At 33.1% G+C, this 19,277-nt stretch overlaps 1 protein-coding gene across 1 annotated transcript; it reads left to right on the forward strand.

Annotated features, from left to right (window-relative positions):
• The first annotated feature begins 2,308 nt into the window (after window positions 1-2,308).
• On the forward strand, window positions 2,309-4,402 carry LOC145241660 (uncharacterized). The gene has a single exon (XM_080104795.1). The coding sequence runs from the start codon at window positions 2,361-2,363 to the stop codon at window positions 3,876-3,878; it is 1,518 nt and encodes a 505-aa protein (XP_079960921.1). The 5' UTR covers window positions 2,309-2,360; the 3' UTR covers window positions 3,879-4,402.
• Window positions 4,403-19,277: the final 14,875 nt, after the last annotated feature.

Genomic DNA, 19,277 nt, shown 5'->3' on the forward strand with positions numbered 1-19,277 from the left:
AATATTTTACTAAATATACGTCACAACAAAATGAAAATTATATCATCAGATGACTGCTTGGTTGTTTCCAAAAAAATTTATTCAAATTCATGCGATATTCACGAAGTTATGACATTTTATTCTTTATCGAGAAATTTCCACTGTCTATCGCTTTATTGCAGGTCTCTTAAAATGTTGTTTTAGGGAAAAAATATAATGTCTTATTTTGCGTACTTTACTTTTTATTATATTTTTATGCCAAAGAATGATAAACAAAAGTATATCCTAGGTATAAGCCTCATATAAATTAATTATTTATCGACATATCCACCATTTTTTTAAATAACTTAAAACAACCTTTTGTCCCCCCGAGGAAGTCAACTCTTTGATCTTAAAAGGAGTTATGGCTCTAGCAACATCAACTATCTTCCTTCACAAGGCATCTTTTGAAGTAAATTGCTCTCCTCCCTCATAAACTCCTCTTTTTATATTGACCAGAGATATTCAATAGGGTTACGGTCTGGAGAACACGATGGTCAGGTCATGAGAGTTTCCCAAACGAATTGCATAGATTCAAAGAAGACTGCAGTCGCCTCAAGCGGAATAGGATGGTACATTGTCATGTATAAAAATTAATTGAAAGCGACGTGACAATCATCTAGTGATGTTAACAAATTATTACCCAAAAAGGCCGTGTACGCATTGCTGGTAAGCTTTACACCCTCTGGCACTCGGCATGGTCCAACCAACTTATCTTCAATGATTCCCGCTCAAAACATCATGCCTCCACCTCCTTGTTGGCGATGAACTATGTAAGGAGTCGAAGTTCCGTTCGGGTTTCAAACTTTGGTCCATCTATCCGGACCGTCAGAGTAGTGTGAACCTCATCCCTAAATAAGACACGTTGGAAATCCATTTTCATGTAATTCTGTGTCAAAGCCATTCGTTTTTCCCTATGTTGTTTTCTCAATGGATATATTGGAAGAGGTTTGATGTTCCTTGCGGTCTCATTCAACACATTGTATCCGGCCTTGGAGCGATTCCAGCTTTTTAAAAAATGGAAGCACTGGTACTGTTTGTGTTTCGGTTGACTTCCCTACGAAATTTCCGAATATAACGATCTAAAAGGTTTCTCCTCGTGCTCTTATTTTTCTGGATTTGCTGTTCAAGAATGAAGCCAAGGTTCTTGGGTCCCTTTTCAGCTCTGTGGTTAAATCTTTGATGCACAATCCTTACGCGAGTCCAGCAACTATCCTTTGCTTTTCGATAACCTTTAATAGCCCGATATTGTGACATTTTAAGAGATTTGCAATAAAGCGATGGCCACTATAGTTTCCTTAATAATAAATAAAATACCATACCTTCGTGAATATGGCATGAATTTGAATAAAATATTTGGGAAATAACTAACCTTAAAGCAGCCCTTTGATGGTACAATTTTCATTTTATTGTGACGTATATTTAGTGACATATTGAAATATTGATATTTTACTAATCTGCAATAAAGCGATTGACACAGTTTATATATATATATATATATATATATATATATATATATATATATATATATATATATATATATATATGTGTGTGTGTGTGTGTGTGTGTGTGTGTGTGTGTGTGAGAGAGAGAGATAGCAGTTAAAACAAACGCAAGAAAAGAAAGAAATAAAAATCCGAGCCGGCGGCATTTTCTTTTCTTTTTTTTTTTTTTAGCAAAACCATTTATTGCGGTCATTTATTCTCATCTTGACATCACTGAAAATGTCTCTCGCTGCCATATGTCCATTTAATCTAATGCGCGTTTCTCTTTCTTCAGACCGCACGCCGGTCACAGCCAGCCCACTGTCGCATTCACTTTACCTGCCCATCTCCTTCGACGTCGACTTTTTCTTTTTCGACCACGTGGTGTCCTTTTTTCTTTTTCTCGCAGCGGCAACTCGCACACACCTAATTTTTTCGGCTACTGCTGCTAATTTAATCGCTTGTCATCCCTTCTTAAACTGCTGCTGATATTTTCGTACGCGCTCATATGCGCTCTATTACATTTATGTTAATAGAAAAATCGTATATATAGGATTTTAAATGTACTTATCAATAAACGGATAATTAAAGAATGCGTTATTATTATTATTATTATTATTATTATTATTATTAGTAGTAGTAGTAGTAGTAGTAGTAGTAGTAGTAGCATTAAAAATGTTTAATAAAGATCGAAGGTTCTTTCGATAATTGTATTTAAAAGTAAACTCATTCACTTAATTTTATGCTGGAAAAAAAACATCAGCCAATTGAAATCAATTTTAAGTGACACGTGATTTAATCTTCTATGACGTAATTCATGTCAATTACAGGCTAAAACACAAACGACTCTTTAGCAAAATGACTCCTGTCGTTCAAAAGCTGAAGGCTGCTATCGATGAATTGGATTGTGTAAAAATAGAAAAATTATTACGGAATGGAGCTGATCCGAATGCAATCATCCCGGGCGAAGATTTTGCCGCGATTCATTTTGCAGCTGGGACGAAAAAGTCGATTGCCCAATTATTACTTCACCACGGTGCTGATCCTAATCTCAAAACAAATAAAGGATCAACTCCTCTACATATCGCCATCTTTTGGAGGAAAAGTGACATTGTGAATGTGTTGCTTAAATATGGCGCCGACGACATGATTCGCGATAAGGAAAATTTCACTGCTAAGGAATTAGCCAAATACTATGGATTATCGGATTGTTTGAATGTTTTACAAAAATGGAGTAAAAAAAGACGACGGATAAAGTTGGAGAGAGAAATGAAATCCGGCGAGAAAGGATCAGTTGTTTCGCCAGCGGAAGTCAAATTGAACGTACATCGAGGCCATATTAACATTTTCACTGACCAGCTGGATAGGAAATCACGTGGTTTGAACACAGATCATTTTCATGACCCCGACAGAAATCGAAGGGCACCACTTATGTCAGCCGTTTTCAGTTTGTTGCAAGACGCAGATAAAAAAAGCATTACTGTCACCAACAGCGAGATTTCCAGCATGCCATCTTCTCTTAAGATGAAGAAGCATTTAAAAGCTGGATCAATTGAACACGATTGGGGAAACCATGACACCGAAGATTTCTTTTCGGCAGATGCGTCTTTAGACAGAGAGGTTGATGAAGAGTCCGTTCAAATCGAAGAAAGATACCCCCATTGTTCGAAAGATCTTATTGAACCTGATAATAGGTTTAAAGATAATGTACAAGATGATCATAATGAATTCGATGACCCAATGGTATACTCTGATACGGTTTCTACAATGATCTCAACCGAGATAAACGACATTCGTATGCCGAATCATTCGGAAGAAACAGTGGGTATCGAACTTATTCACGGTGATGACCACAACTGCCACATTCTAGAAGGGAAAAATGAAAATGAATCAGTTCATAAAGAAGAATTCCAGTGGCAAGAGAAGCGTAAAGAAGAACCTCGAACTGAAAATCGTCAAACTAATAAGAAACCAGATTTTGCAAAGAAACACGAAGGAAAATGTCAGAAATCGTACGATTTTTTCTGTTTCTGCAATCAAAATCTTCACATCCAAATTGATCTTTGTTTTGTACGAACGAAATGTGAAAATCAAAACTTTTGTGATGAGCGTTGTTCTAAAATTAGGAATAGAGACCGCAGTCATATTTTCACTTTACAAGATAATATGCACTTGGAAAAGAAGATAGGAACAAAACGTGTTTCAAGGGGGAAAAATATGGCTCAATTCGATAGTACGTGCAATAAAATAAATGACAAAACTGATGCATGTACAAATGATGGGTTGAGTAACGCAGCGGTTGTTAAAGCAGATTCCAAATGTAAAAAATGTATGGAGAAAAATGTCTCTAACTGCAATAGAAATGGTAAGAAGTAACATTTTTAATCCATTTATCTGTGCATAAAATGATTAACAAAAGTGTTTGGAATTTGTCATTTTTAATAGAAATGTTTAATCGGCTCTTTTTCGTTGCTCTTTCCCATTTATGACAATTCATTTCGATATTTTTTGGTGCGAAAGATATGTACAGTCTTAATAAAAGAAAAATGCATTCAGTATATTATATCGAATTCAAACAAATGTGCCTATTTTCTCTATGATAGCTTTACAATTTGGACTCTTATTATCTGTATCTTTTTCTCAGAGCGGATGTTTTCTTCATTCATCGTGATTCTTGACGCAAAGACAATTAGGAATAGAGACCGCAGTCATATTTTCACTTTAGTCAGAACATGTCAAGAAAATAAGTGGAACAAGGAATTTTTTAAATAGGGTTCGTTATAGAACAGCTCTTCATAAAAACATCCTTGCTACCTTTATCAAACGAACTAAATGCGGGTTGTATTAGGAATTTTGGTATTTGCGCAGTTTGCGCCCGCTCGAATTTTCCCGGAACCTGATGCAAATCTTACAAGCACTACCGAAACAGAAAATAGCAAAATTACAACGTAATACCGTAATAGTATTTTATTCTTATTTTTGTAAAGAATAACTTTCACCCAGTTTTAAAAAAATGTGAAAAAAAAAAAATGAAAGCTTTTTTGTTGTCTTTTGTACTAATAGTTAATTAATAGAACCAAGGTATGATACTAATAAAGGCGGTATTTTCTACCCCCATAACAAATAATAACAGTAAAAAATTGTAAAATAAAATTGATTCATCGTAATTTTTGCAGTATTCTCAAGAAGAAAGATTATAAAAAAACCTAACTTTTTTTACTCTTCACAAAGCTTTGAATTTTCAAAAAATTCCCCAAAAAGCTAAAAGCGGAAAAAATGCAACCGAACATTAGTTTTACATATTTTGACGTAAACAATGAAAACAACGCGATTTTTAAAATTCTTTAAAAAAAAAAAAAATCATTGATCAATTTCGTTATTTTTTTTTTTTTTTACAGAATTATCTTTAAAAAAAGCTTAGCAATATTAACTGAAATAAAATAATATGCAAAAAATTCTTATATTTTGTCCCCCCCCCCAACACAATCTTCTAATGGAGGATTCACATTTTAATTTTGTATATATCAAAATACACTGGAATGATGAAATAAAATATATTTAATTTTCGGTCACAAACGTTGCCGATTTATACGATTTTTCTCAATTTTTCGGGGAAAAAAAAGAAGTTGGGAAATATATTAAAATTATTTAAGTTTTACGAAAAGTAAGTATGAAGAATTACTCCACCCTCGAAAATTCCTTTAAAATTACCACTCTTATGGGGTTTCGGGATCGCTGAAAACGAAAATAACGTTTAAAATTACGGCAAACGAGTAGTTTCCAAGATATGAAGAAATGTTACTTTAAAAAAGTGGGGGATCACTTTTCTATAATAATTTAACGTAAAATGAGCATCAACTTTGTGGCCACGATATCTTAGGAGGAAGGGGGGGGGCTTTCTTTCCACCCCCGGAAAATCCTTTAAAATTGCAGTAAACAAGTAGTTTCCAAGATATGAAGAAATACACTCACTTCATGGTCACTTTTTTTTGAGGTGGGGGGGGACTGCCGGTTTGTTTTTCGTTCTTTTTTTTGAAGAGGGATATTCAATTATAGGACTTGTATAGTTTTTAACAGGTGCTTATGAAATTCCTGGAATTTTAAACGTTAGTGGTAATTTTAAAGGATTTTCTGAGGGTGGAAAAAAGCCCCCCCCCCCCAAAAAAAAATCGTGGGCACAAAGTCGGTGCTCATTTTACATTAAATTATTATAGAAGAGTGATCCCCCACTCTTTTAAACTAACATTTATTCATATCTTGGAAACTACTCGTTTGCCGTAATTTTAAACGTTATTTTCGTTTTTAGCAACCCCGAAAACCTACATGAGTGGTAATTTCAAAGGAATTTTCGGGGGTGGAGTAATTCTTCATATTTACCAAAGTTTTTAATTATTTATTATGTATATTTGACAGTTTTTACCTGTGTAATTTCAAAAGATTTCTGAAATGATTTATTTTTTAATGATTGAATAACAGTAAAATCTTGTAAAATAAACATGTTCGTGAAAACAATTGTGAAAGGTTGTCCTTTAAACCTTATTATGAATAAACACTAAACACTAAACAATCTTAAAATAATATTTTTAAATCGATGCCTTTTTTAGGTTAATGAATAAATAAAAAATAGCTGTTCCACTTAAGTTAACCAATTTACCGAACTTCCATTACTATCGATTACTATATTGTCCTTTTGACTGCTGTACACTCTTTAACCCTTATCCTTGAGTGGCCTATCGGCCTTGATAGGTGGTGACGCTTATGTAAAAAAAAATTGTGGACCAATGATGGTAAACCAATTTGATAAAAAATCAGCGCGTTTTCTTTAAAGTTGCCGCGGTTTCTTTTGATTCTAAAAGGTTCAATTTTCACACCTCACTGTAAGCTGTTTGTGAAGATGCCACTATGTCTACTTGACGAAAAGATTGGAAATGAACTGAGGGCTTTTCGCAAGTCAGCAGATTTCAAAATGACTCAGGTGTTATAAAAATGTTGTCATGAAGAAGAGTGGTGGAAAAGAAGAAAAATACAGAATAGGAAAAAATTTTTTTAAAATGTTTATTATTTCGTTTTCTCTCGCACACGATATACCTTTTTTCATAGTTCACATAAAAATTGATTTGAATCATTTTCTCTGAAAATGATTGAAACCAACAAGGTCAATAAATGCGCTTTTATTTCTTTTAAATTATGTTAATTTAATTCAATTATTTCTATATATTTTTATCAAAATCTTTTATATATATAGGTGCGTGCAAAATGAATGCCGATGCTCAAAATGTATACACATTTTAACCCCCTCCCTTTACTTATAAATTCACCAAAAATTAGGAAATTAACCAATTGTCGGAAATTTATCCTCTTTCAGATAAATTCGCCGCGAAAGTAACTAGCCTGAAAAAAAAAAACCGCATGAAATAAAAAGGGGGGGGATAAAGAATAAAATATAAAGGTCTTGTTTCAAAACGAAGAAGAGATTTTATTTACAATAAAGTTTCCCTTTGCGGGCATTAAATTAAAAAATAAGGAACGCCAAGGTAACAATATAAAATTAAAAAAAAATAACGCTGGTTCTCATAATCAAGATGTCGTATCCATGAACGAATACAATAATAAGATTCAAATAGTAGTTCCTAATCACACTCTCATATGTAATAAATTTTAGGAACGTACTCACAAATTGAAAGCCAGTCAGGCACGTGCTTTTTTTTTTTTATTTAAAGTCCTTTTAAAAAATTATACTCCTTCCAATTACGTGCAGACCGTAGCCACGTAAATAGTCTTCAGAAGTATGCCTCGTTGCGTGTCCGGGGTATTCTTGCCGGGTTTTCTTCTTTGAACAAATTCCATTTTCAACGCCGGGCAATGAAACGACGTCCAATATCCTCGTCGCCGGGATTTCAAAAGAGGCCGAATTTCGCGCTGGGCTCGTGACGTCATCAAGGAGCTAGCATTTCCCTTTTATTCAAATTAAAGGGAGTTTCGTACAAATCCCAATTATACGAAACTAAGAGTCATAAGATACGAAATGCAGAAAATCAAATGCAAGAACCAGGATAAAAATATAATAAGAGTAAACAGAGGGGATGCACTATTATTGGTGCAAAAAAATTCCAACACAATTTTGATGGAATTTTAACGAAAATTTCAGTATTTCAGTAATGATCACGGAATATAATGAATACATTATTTTTACTTAAATCTTAGTCGAAATGTATTATTTTGTTTACACAAAAAATACTTTTACTAAAGTTATGGTTTTCAGTATTAAAAAAATGCATGAATTTATTTTGTTTGTTTTTTTTTTATGAAAATAAAGCATCGTAAATTGTAACAATAAAAAATAATTTTTACAGGAATATTGCGAATAAAGCTCCAAAAGTCAATATTAATGAATTCAATATAACTCTAAGAAAAAATATGTTCTCGAATTACCGGTATTATCATTGAATTAAGCGTAAGCGTTGTTTATTTAATATTTTCACACAAAAAATTATAATTGTAAAAAATATTTCTACTTTATATATATATATATATATATATATATATATATATATATATATATATATATATATATATATATATGTAAATGCAACTTTGTGTGTGTGAGTTCTGTTGAACAGATTTTCTTTAAAATTTACACAACTTCAGTGTATAAGTCTGGGAGTGATCTTAGTTTAGTTTTTTTTTTTCTCAGAATACCCCCGATAATTACCGATAATCGAAACAGTTATTTTAATTTATCTATCATCGGTAAAGCCATTTTAATAATGCCGTCGCTTATCAACGGGCTGGGAAAATTCTCTAAGTTGATAGTGTTTTCTTCTTCTTCTTCTTCTTCTTCTTCTTCTTCTTCTTTTTCTATGACGTGGTCTGTAGATTCAAACCCCGTACGTAAATTTTTAAATGATTTTTTTTTGTTAACTGGAAAGAAGTTTGTATAAAATAATTTTATAAAAGAAACAGTAGGTACTCTAGAGTGCAATGTAGAATAACATATTTTGGACTAAGTTACAGCATGGAGGCATGTGAAGCTTCCTCCAGGGCGATAAAAATATAGGAGTGTGAAATATTCGTTGACCATCAATTCAATCCCGAACAACGTCGGTTTTCCTGCTAGTATATATATATATATATATATATATATATATATATATATATATATATATAAATATATATATATATATATATATATATATAAATATATATATATATATATATATATATAAATATATATATATATATATATATATATAAATATATATATATATATATATAAATATATATATATATATATATATATATATAAATATATATATATATATATATATATATATATATATATATAAATTAATGCGCGTGTGTCTGTGTGTACAACTTTCCTACAGCCCACACCACTGGACCAATCATGACAAAAGCTGGCATGATGATGGTCCCCGGCCTAGTGATGGTGCACATCATTTTCCAAGATAAAGTTCAAAGGTTAAGGTCATAGCCTATGTACATATATACTCCTACTGAACCGATAGGTGTATCAGAATTTGGGTGGAATTTTTGACACCCCTAACAGAAAACAGCGAATAAAATAAAAAAAAACTCGTAATTTCTCCTTTTAAAGTGGGTTGTTTATTTTCTGTATGGAATATACTTCCAAAATAAACTATTAAAGTTGTTTAAAAAATAATAGAAATATTATTTTTTAAAAAACAGTGTTTACAAAGTGCCTGTGCGCGTTCAACCAACCATTTTTTTATGTATGAAATCAATTGAATTTTACGAATTAAATTTTTTTCAATTTTTAAATTTTAAAAATCTATCAAAATTTTTCTATTGGTTCAATTTTTACGATATTTTCAGGGTCATTGTGAAATTTTATGCTCCTTTCAATAAACCAAATATAATATTTTAGACAAACGTTTTTTTTTCAATTCACCCCCCCATTTTGAAATGTCTATTAAAAAGTAAATAATTAATTTACTCACCAAAGTTTTATATATGACCAATTGAATAAATAAAGTATTCTAATTAAATAAAAAAGAAGCGTTTTTTTTGGAAATTTACCTGTAAAGTCCAAAGTGTAAAACCTTTTTTTTTTTTTAAATCACGTTGATTTTTTTTAATGAAAGCTCATGTTATGCTTATATCGTCAAGTAAATACCGGATGCTGACGGCAACTTATTCTATTTCATTCAATGCTTTCTTTTCTTTTTTTTTAGATATTTAAAAAAAAAAAATCACTCGATAAAGTAGAAATGCGATATAATAATCAAAAACTCGTGAATTTCATTAAAAGAATTTTAAAAAATCGGTCGACTGGATTTTTTGTTTAACGGCAAAAACCTATTAGTGAATGTGTGCTTTTTTTCAGCTACGGAGGCCCCAAAATACTAATTTTGGTTAACAGCACGCAATAAAAAGAGATATTAATTATGGTATTTATAAGTCACCGTAAGATAATTTCTCTCCCTTTATTTGAACAGTCAATAAATCTGAGTTCACGTTTTTTTTTTAATCCTTGTTTAAAAACGTATTTTATTTAAAAAGGACATGGAATATAAATATAAATATGGATAAATTCTTAACAATGAACAATGAAAGTGCACATTGAATAGAATTTTTATAGGTAAGTGATTTTTTGGAATTTATATATATTTTTATAATCGAACTAAGTAAAATGTCGTTGATTTTCTTTAAATTGTTTTTAAAGAAAACCGATTTACAAAAACAAATATTGCATAATTTGCTATTAAAGTTGTTATTTTTGTAAAATTTAGTCTTTGCTCCTTTAATTGAAAAAAAAATAGGGTTTGAATTACATTTTTCAAGTAGTTATAAACTTCGAAAGATAGTAAGTTGATTTATTCAAGTTCATATACGACATTTTTAATGGGCGATTCTGATACACCTACTAAACCGATCATGATGAAACCCGACCTAGAGATGGTGCACACTATTTTTCAAGGTCAAGGTAAAATGTTAGGTTCCCGGAAAATTCGTACCCGACCCCCCCTTTTTTTGCTAGGTAGGAAAACTGGTCGCTTATTGAATAAATATCGATTGAAAACACATTTTATGATCGTTCTTGAAGGAGATATTGTTTTTAAAAGAGACTATGCACCCCCATAATATTTAAAAAAATTATTTTTAACTCTTGTTTAAAAAAATAAACTTGATCACGGAGTCAAGACATGAAAAACGAAACCATATATTTATTTTTAAAAAATACTCTAGTTTTAACACTTTTTGTTTTATTACGAAACAAAACTAAAAGAAAGAAAATAAATATTATCAAAGAAAGCAATTATTTTATTTAGAAGTATTAATTCAGTTTAAATAATTCTTGTGTTACAAAACAACAAAAAAGAAAACACGGTACTGATATGACACTATTGGTGTCATGAATGCACGCAGCGAGGTGCATATTGCAGTGAGGGGGGTGTTTGACCGGACGGGATAGATGAAGAGAGGACAGAAGAGGTATGTGTTGATGTCTGATTGGGACAAAACAGAAAGAGAAAAAACAAATAATTGTTTTTATCTCATTGTCGTCATATATCTGTTAACTTGAAAGGTTGTTTTTAAAACCTCTGTTGAGTGGTATGAAGAGATCCAGAGATCCTTAGCTGATTAAGGCTGACAACTTAGAATGGGAGTCAAGGGTAAGGGTCGCCGCCAAGCATTGTTCGACCTGGAATGACTAATCACTCCTAATTTAATAACAAGTAAAAACCTCAGTACAAATTAGTAGGATAAGAGAGAGAGAGAGAGAGAGAGAGAGAGAGAGAGAGAGAGAGAGAGAGGTGCTGAGTGGACAAGACGAAGGGTAAGCTCTAAGAGGAAGAAAGAAGGGGTGTTTGTAACCAATCTCTGAAGGAGAGGTGGGAAAAAGGGGTTGGATTTTTAGAAAAAGGAATTCTAAAAAGAGTAGAGTCGTAGCCAGCAAACTGAACGGCTGGGCTGGTCAAGTGCTCCCGATTTGGGAGCCCTCAGGGCCTGATGTTATGATGTTAACTAGCCTGTGTTAATGGGAATTCTGTGACTTTACTGGTTTGGTCTTACATCGTTTCACTGCTATAGTCAGCCACCTCAATTTAAACAGTAGCTGTTATGAAGTAATGAAATTAATAAATAGTTTGTTATTGTTATAAACCGGAGTTTTGTTTGTTTGTGGTGAGGGCTCTTCATTTGGCAGCAAGCTGCAAGGATCAGCGGAGTGATTGATGTACCCGGAGACTACCTACACAGGGTAGGAGACGATTCGATCGAGAGGCAAAGCGCCCCACCATGAAAACACAGTGGGTGAAGACGATTAACAGGCCAGCTTGTGACGGGACAATGTACGATCGAAAGAACACCTGTCATATCAGGTGGAATCCGACGAGGTTAAGGACACCCGGTGTGGTTGGTGCAGAATCGGTCTCATTATACTTATGTCATTTTAGTACCGCACTGAAATAATAACGTTATTATTTGGAAAGCCATTTTTAACATGGGAAGGTGAGGGTATTGTTTAAAAGTCATTTCGGGGGCATTTGTGCAGTATGCAGTCGGTGGCTATTGTTAGGGGGCGATAACCAATTTCTTCTTGGTCAAATAATGCGGCGAATAAGTAACAAACAAGATTTGTTTTTCTGAACAGAAAAATATTTGAAAAACGAAACATTTATTGTATAAAAATGTATCAATATATAATTGTAAAAACATTTATTTAAAAGTCTGCGTAAGAAAATATAATTTTAATAAAACAATTTTGTAATAAAAATAACATTAGATTTTTATAAAGTAAAATAGCTTCTTTTTTCGAACAAATAAATAATTTAAATGAAACATTTTTTTCATTTAAAGCAACTTCGAAGGGTCAACATAAATTAATAATTTAAATGTTTTTGACAGAGACGCGACGCGCCACATGGCGACAGTTTAGTGAAACGCATCAAGAAAAGATGGCCGCCGTGCGCATACTGCAGAAGTGCCTTTTATTGTTTCGTGAACAAAAAAGTGTTAAAACTAAATTAATTTTTCGGTATGTCACGGGGACCGTGGACCCCGCATAAACGATGTTTTTATTTAATGATTGCTCCCTCAAAGCGTTTTCTTTCACTTTCTTCGTATATATCTCATAGACTTTATTTTTAATCGCACGTGTATTTATTTTATTTAAAAAACTTTTTTTCTTTGTGTGAATTTGGTTCATACTTTTATTTCGTGCTTGCTTTTATTTTATTTTAATTGTTTTATTATCTTCTCCACTAAATGTTATTTTTTGTTAAATTATTTTTTCATATATATTAAAATAATGCTTTTGCCCCCTCCCCTTTTGGTCTCAAATAGTACCAATCAAAAGAAAATCTTTTGCGCATTCGCAGGGAGCAATTATTAAATAAAAAACACCGTTCCCCATGAAGTACCAATCTTTCTAAATAAAATATTTGTTTTATTATTTGATAATACAAAAAGTGTTTTCTTTTTGTTTGTTTGTTTCGTAATAGCACAAGAAATGTTAAAAACTGAAGTAATTTTTTTTATTAATATATGGTTTCGTTTTTCGTGTCTTCCGTTTGGTTTCGTTACATAATCAACCGTATCCACTTCCGGTAGCTTGATTCCCCCCCCCCCCGAGCAGTGATCTTGGACATTACTTAAAAATATACAAATTTATTTTCTTTTCGAAGGGGTAGAGGCTCGTGTTAAACTATATCTACCTCAGTATTTTCTTTAATTTTCTATTTTTGAGCGATTATCGAAACTCCTAAGACATTATCCTCTTATGTTGGACATTTTTTGTTCAAAAGTAACACTCGACATTACTTGTCTTTTTTTTTTACTAAATAAACTCTTTAAAATAAGTTGAAACACCAAAAGTTACAAAGCTAAGTAGAAAACGAAAACTTAGAAAAATCAATTTAATTTTTTTTAAACAGATGTAAACAAGTAAAAATATTTTTAAAAAATATTATGGGATGTGCATTCTCTTTTAAAGACAATATCTTCTTCAAGAACGGTCATAAAATGTGTTTTCGATCGATATTTATTCAATAAGGGACCAGTTTTCCTACCTAGCGAAAGGGGACAAGTTTTCCGGGGACGAGTTTTCCTAAATTCAAAATGTTAAGGCCGGGAATTTGCTAGTTGAAACATATTTTTATTAATTTACTTTGTTTCGTCAAATGAAAAGTATTTAAAAATTCATTATTTTGTATTGTTATGATTAGAAATAAATATATTAAAAAATGGAATTTAGTTTACTTCATGTAAAACATTACTCAACGTATTTCAATAATGTTGTTTGTTTGTTTGTTTGTTTTTTGTAATAATTTGTTAACAAACGCGGAAACGTTTTTTACAATTAGCTGCTTCCATAGTTAGTGAAAGGTAACTATTCTAAGCTTTATGCGTTTTGGATGTGACATTTTTTTCTATACGCAAAAATTAAATATCCATTTCATAATATTTTAAGTAAAAAGTATTTCACTTGACTAATGATTGAATTAAAATTTTAACAACGTATAATGTACATTTGTAATATATTTTTTACTATATTTCAATGTTTAATTTGGCTATTTTTTTTTATTTACAAAAACTTCACCACTATTGTGATTTTGTGTGTGTGTGTGTGTGTGTGTTTTATTAAGTTTTGTCATTTTGTGATGTTCAAATCAAATTTTGTCATTTTGTGATGTTCAAATCAAATTTCGAGTGAAAATAAATTTTTATATGCGATTTAAACGCTGATCTTTTTCTTCGCTATGGAGTAAAAATTACGATGAATTAATTTCATTTTACTAGTTTTTACTTATATTCTTTGTAATGGATGTTGAAAAATTAGTGTCATACCTAATAGAACATCTTTTTTTGTGTTTTGTACAATTTTTGTATTAAATGGCAACATGTTTTTTTGTTTGTTTCTTTCACGTTGAGATTTGGTACATTGACTAAGTAACCCCCACCCCGCTTTTCGGCGGGGTCATATCCAGAGCCAGTGCAGTGTGAGAAGTCTTCTGACATTATGGTTTCGTCTGTTGAAGACAAACTCGTCTATCTTCACCGTATGCACTGGGCTTCCGATCTACCAAGGATTCCCAAAGAAATAGTTCCGGCAAATGTCTCTAATAAAGTTCCTCCTGCCACTTTCGGCATTGTGCGTTTGTACACCTGTAGGCGAAATCATTTGTGAGAGATGCTTGCTTTCCAAGAATGCATTTCACACCACAGATCCTGCAATTCCTTTCGTCTGCTAGTAACGATTTTGTTGACGATAGTCGACGGCTTGAACTTCAAGCGTATGTAGATGCTTGTTGAGGATGGTTAGATTCATTGTAATGTTATGTGCCCTGATTTTCAGGTAACAACTAAATCTTTTTTTTTTTATTCTCTTTCAATATTAATCCAAATGTCATCTGATACTTTTTTGTGGCGTTTCATTGGGTAATCGTGTTCGCGTTCGCTTTCTGATTGGCTGATCTATTTGACGTTCGATGGCAAACCCAAGTGGATGCTTAGATATGGCCGGTTTGCAAACTGCACTAGTACCAAAATTTCTTTTATAACATGAAGAATATAGAATCCATGCCATTAAAATGTGATTTCCCTTATATTTTTGCCCCCATATATAATTCTAACAGTGATAGCTATTCACCATTTTGTGATGCGTTCCACAGTGGCACTTATTCTGTCTTTGTGCGGCAAGAGATGATGATTTCATCGATCTTAACGTGGAGACTTGTACCTCACTCTAAACCTAAGCCTAACCTTAAACCAACGCACTGTTGCATGAGGGACTAATCTCAGGTTACACCGCTAGAGTAACGTCCCTGGCGGTGACAGACTTGCATTGTAGATAATGGCGTGAGAATAAAATAAGATGCCAGTAAACCAAGTGTACGCATTGTGTTGTTTTCATTAATGGGATCCGCATGATGATAATGAAACATGTTGGCAGCGGTCGGATAAACAGAGTTCCAAGGAAGGATACGAAATGGAAAATGTATTGTAAGAAAAATAAACGAAGATAAGTAATGTTTGATTTATTGTGTTACACACACACACACACACACACACACACACACACACACACACACACACACACAAAAAAGTTTGTTTTGCTTTATCTGGTCATTGTGAGCTATTTGCGTTTAAATAATATGAAAAAAGAAGTTTAAACCAATTTTAACGGCCGTAAAACACAAGATTATATTGAAAAAAAAAAAAAAAGTGTCCGAACTTAACATGAAAGAGATAAATAGACCAGTGGCGGGGATACGACTCCCACAACCCTTATGTATGGAAAATAATCTCTCAGCGAACTGGAAGCTGTTTAAATTAAGATGGAATAACTATGCTATCATCACGTATCTTGCGAGACAGCCAGTATCATACCAAACGGCGATATTGCTGCATACAATTGGAGACGAAGAGTTAAAAATATATTATGGGTTTCAATTTCTGACTCCGGAAGAAGACAGAACACCCAATGAAATTCTCCAAGTGTTCGATAAGTATGCCATTGGAGAAATTAATGAGACATACGAACAATATATCTTCCACACAAGAAAACAGTGAGAAGGTGAAACAGTGGAAGCATTTATCACGGCACTCCGTACGTTGATAAAGACATGCAATTTCTGTGAGAATTGTGTCTCTTCCATACTACGAGACCAGATAATTCTTGGGGTACACAACCCCCACACCCAAACGGAACTGCTTAAAATGAGGCAGTTGGACTTACAGAGATGCATAGACATATGCAAACTATCGGAAAATGCAACGCTCCAGTCTAGAATTCTGAGACCCGAGACATTTAACAGAGTGGACTTGAAACCTAAGGGAAGGCCAACAACCACAGAAAGTAACAGAGGGTGTAGGGCGTGTGCATTGCGACATGACAAGACGTGTTTTAAATGCAATGGAAAGCACCACTTTGCAAAAAAATGCAAATCAAGAAAAAATAATATTCAGTTTGTTGGAAAACAAGATGATAGCGATAGCAGTAGTGATGGTTCAGACCATGGGCACGTGGACAGTGTAAAAAGAAGGAATCAATTCCATCAGACTTGAAGTGACAAAGGCAGAAATGATGGTCAAAGGAAAGCCGGTTGTTTTTCAGCTAGATAGTGGAGCCTCAGTGAAAATCCTGAACGAGAAACATGTGGCGGTAAAAACACTTGAGCAGTCCAATAAGACCCTTGTCATGTGGAACGGGTCACAAATGAAACCGTTAGGATAACGTCGGATAAAAATGATAAACCCAAAAAACGAACTCAAGTATGCAGTGAAGTTTGTCATTGTAAAGGAAGACTTCCATCCACTACTTGGAGCGAATGCCGTCCAGTAAATGGCAGTCATTAGTGTGAACAATGACAAATTTAAGAGGGTTGCAAACATATCTCAAAAAGACAGCAGCCAGCACCCGGAGAGCATCATATCCGAATTTCAGGATGTATTCCAGGAAGAATTGGGTACGTTACCTGGAGAGGTTCATCTGGAGGTGAACTCTAACGTAACACCACATGTTGCAGCGGCTCGAAGAATACCAGTGGCTATCAAGGTAAAAGTGAAAGCCGAATGAGAAAGACTGGTCAAAAAGAAGGTGATTGAACTAGTGAACGAGCCAACACCATGGGTAAGTGCCTTATCACTGGTAATCAAATGGAAAGTTACGGATATGTATTGACCCCAGACCATTAAATAAGGGTCTTAAACGAGAGCCTTTCCAGTTACCGGTACTGGACGATCTCCTCCCAGAACTTGCTGATAGCAAAGTTTTCTCAACTCTTGATCTAAGGGATGGATTTTGGCACCTGAAGTTAGGTAAAGCCAGCAGTCGCTTGACCACTTTTGCTACTCCATATGGTCGGCTTCGATGGAAGGTTTTACTATTTGGGATTGCTCCAGCCCCGGAAATATTTCAAAGAGAACTATATAATAATGTGGTCGATTTGAAAGGAATCATCAACAAAGCAGACGATCTTCTGGTGGTCAGGATTGGTAAAACGATGGAAGAGGCAACAGAGGACCATGATAGAAAACTCAGAAGTCTGTAAGTAAGGAATCCGGCTAGATTCAAAGACGAATTAATTGAGTCTAAGTGAAAAGGGCAGAATAATCCCTATTAGGCCAGAGGGTAGTCAGCCCAGCGAAGGCCTAGGTCACAAGGACAAAGCATTCTTTTGTTTTTGTATTTTAGTTATTTTGTGTTTTTGTTAGTGGATCTTTTTTCTTTGTTATTGTTCTTAAAAGGTGGAAGATGTTGCATGAGGTACTAATCTCAGGTTACACACGAATCCGAACAAGACCACTCCCTAGCTTTTCTAGATATACTCATCATCAGATCAGAAACCAATCTGAGTTTCAAAGTACATAGAAAGACCACACACAGAAACGATTATATTCACTACTACTCGCACCACAATGATAAAATAAAGACCGGCATGATCATTGTTTTTTTCTTGCGTGCCTTTAGAATATGCAGCCCCAATATCTTAATGATGAAATTCAATACATTACGAATGTTTTAAAAAAATTACAGTACTCGCCCTATTTCATTTTTTACGCAAAGAAAAAAGCTACGAAAATACACTATAATATAAACAGATAGAAAAATAAAACAAATACCTCCCTATTAAACAGACATCTTTTCATTCCCACCCACACTAAAAATACAAAAATCTATGACACTCTTAATAGACTAGGTTTTCACTTGATACAAACAACTTCTACAACAATAAAACAGACATTAAAAACTACCAAGCACTCTCTCAAAATCCTCACATATATTCCATCCCATGTAACGATTGCCAACAAGCGTACATAGGTGAGACACAGCATAAATTGAAACTAAGACTTTACGAACACAGAAGAGATATAAGGAATGGTAACGCCCTAAATACACACTTTTGCCATTGTGCAGAACACGATCATTCATTTAATTTAGATCATGCGAAAATTATAAAATACGTGATAGATGGAGCCAAAAGAAGACTTTTAGAGTCAGCACTAATATTAAACACTAATACTATTACGCAAAGAAAGGACATCTACCATTTAGCCCCTAGTATAGAGAAAATAATAATCAAAGAACAAAATATAAAAACAGATCTTGGTTAACCGTTTTTCCTTAATCCTTAAATAATTTAAATAAAATGAATATGTTTAGAGAGAAAAAAATGTACATATTTATTTAACGTATTTTTAAAAGTGTATATATATATAGACATTGAACAACCCAACCTTCCCATACACACATAGTTTCCTTTCCCGATTTGGGTAGGATTCTAACACTGTTTCCTTTTCACTTACGTATGGTGTATGATCGTTTTCTTCTCCAACATTTTTCCTTTTAAAATCCTGAAGATGTCTTCTGCAATAGGGACGAAACATTGATCATTTCATAAATTCATTCGGTTTTTCTTTTTTCAAAACAACATAACGTCAACCATCGCTGGTATTTTTATTTTATTTGTATGCACACACACACACACACACACACACACACACACACACACACACACACACACACATATATATATATATATATATATATATATATATATATAATAAAAATTACAATTAAACTTACCAAAATGATCCAAGATGGTAAAATTAAAGTATATTATAAATATTAAAGAATTAATATTTATAAAGTTATCTCAGCCAGATGTAAAAGCTCGATAAAACCAAATAGGAGATAGAGCTTACAATACGAGCAAACAGTTAATAAAACATGTTAAAAACACTTTGAAATGAGTTAAAAACATATTTAATCTGAAAAGGAAACACTAG

Source organism: Euprymna scolopes, chromosome 20 (assembly GCF_053919585.1).
Source record: "Euprymna scolopes isolate OS-2025 chromosome 20, ASM5391958v1, whole genome shotgun sequence".
NCBI classification, from domain to species: domain Eukaryota; kingdom Metazoa; phylum Mollusca; class Cephalopoda; order Sepiida; family Sepiolidae; genus Euprymna; species Euprymna scolopes.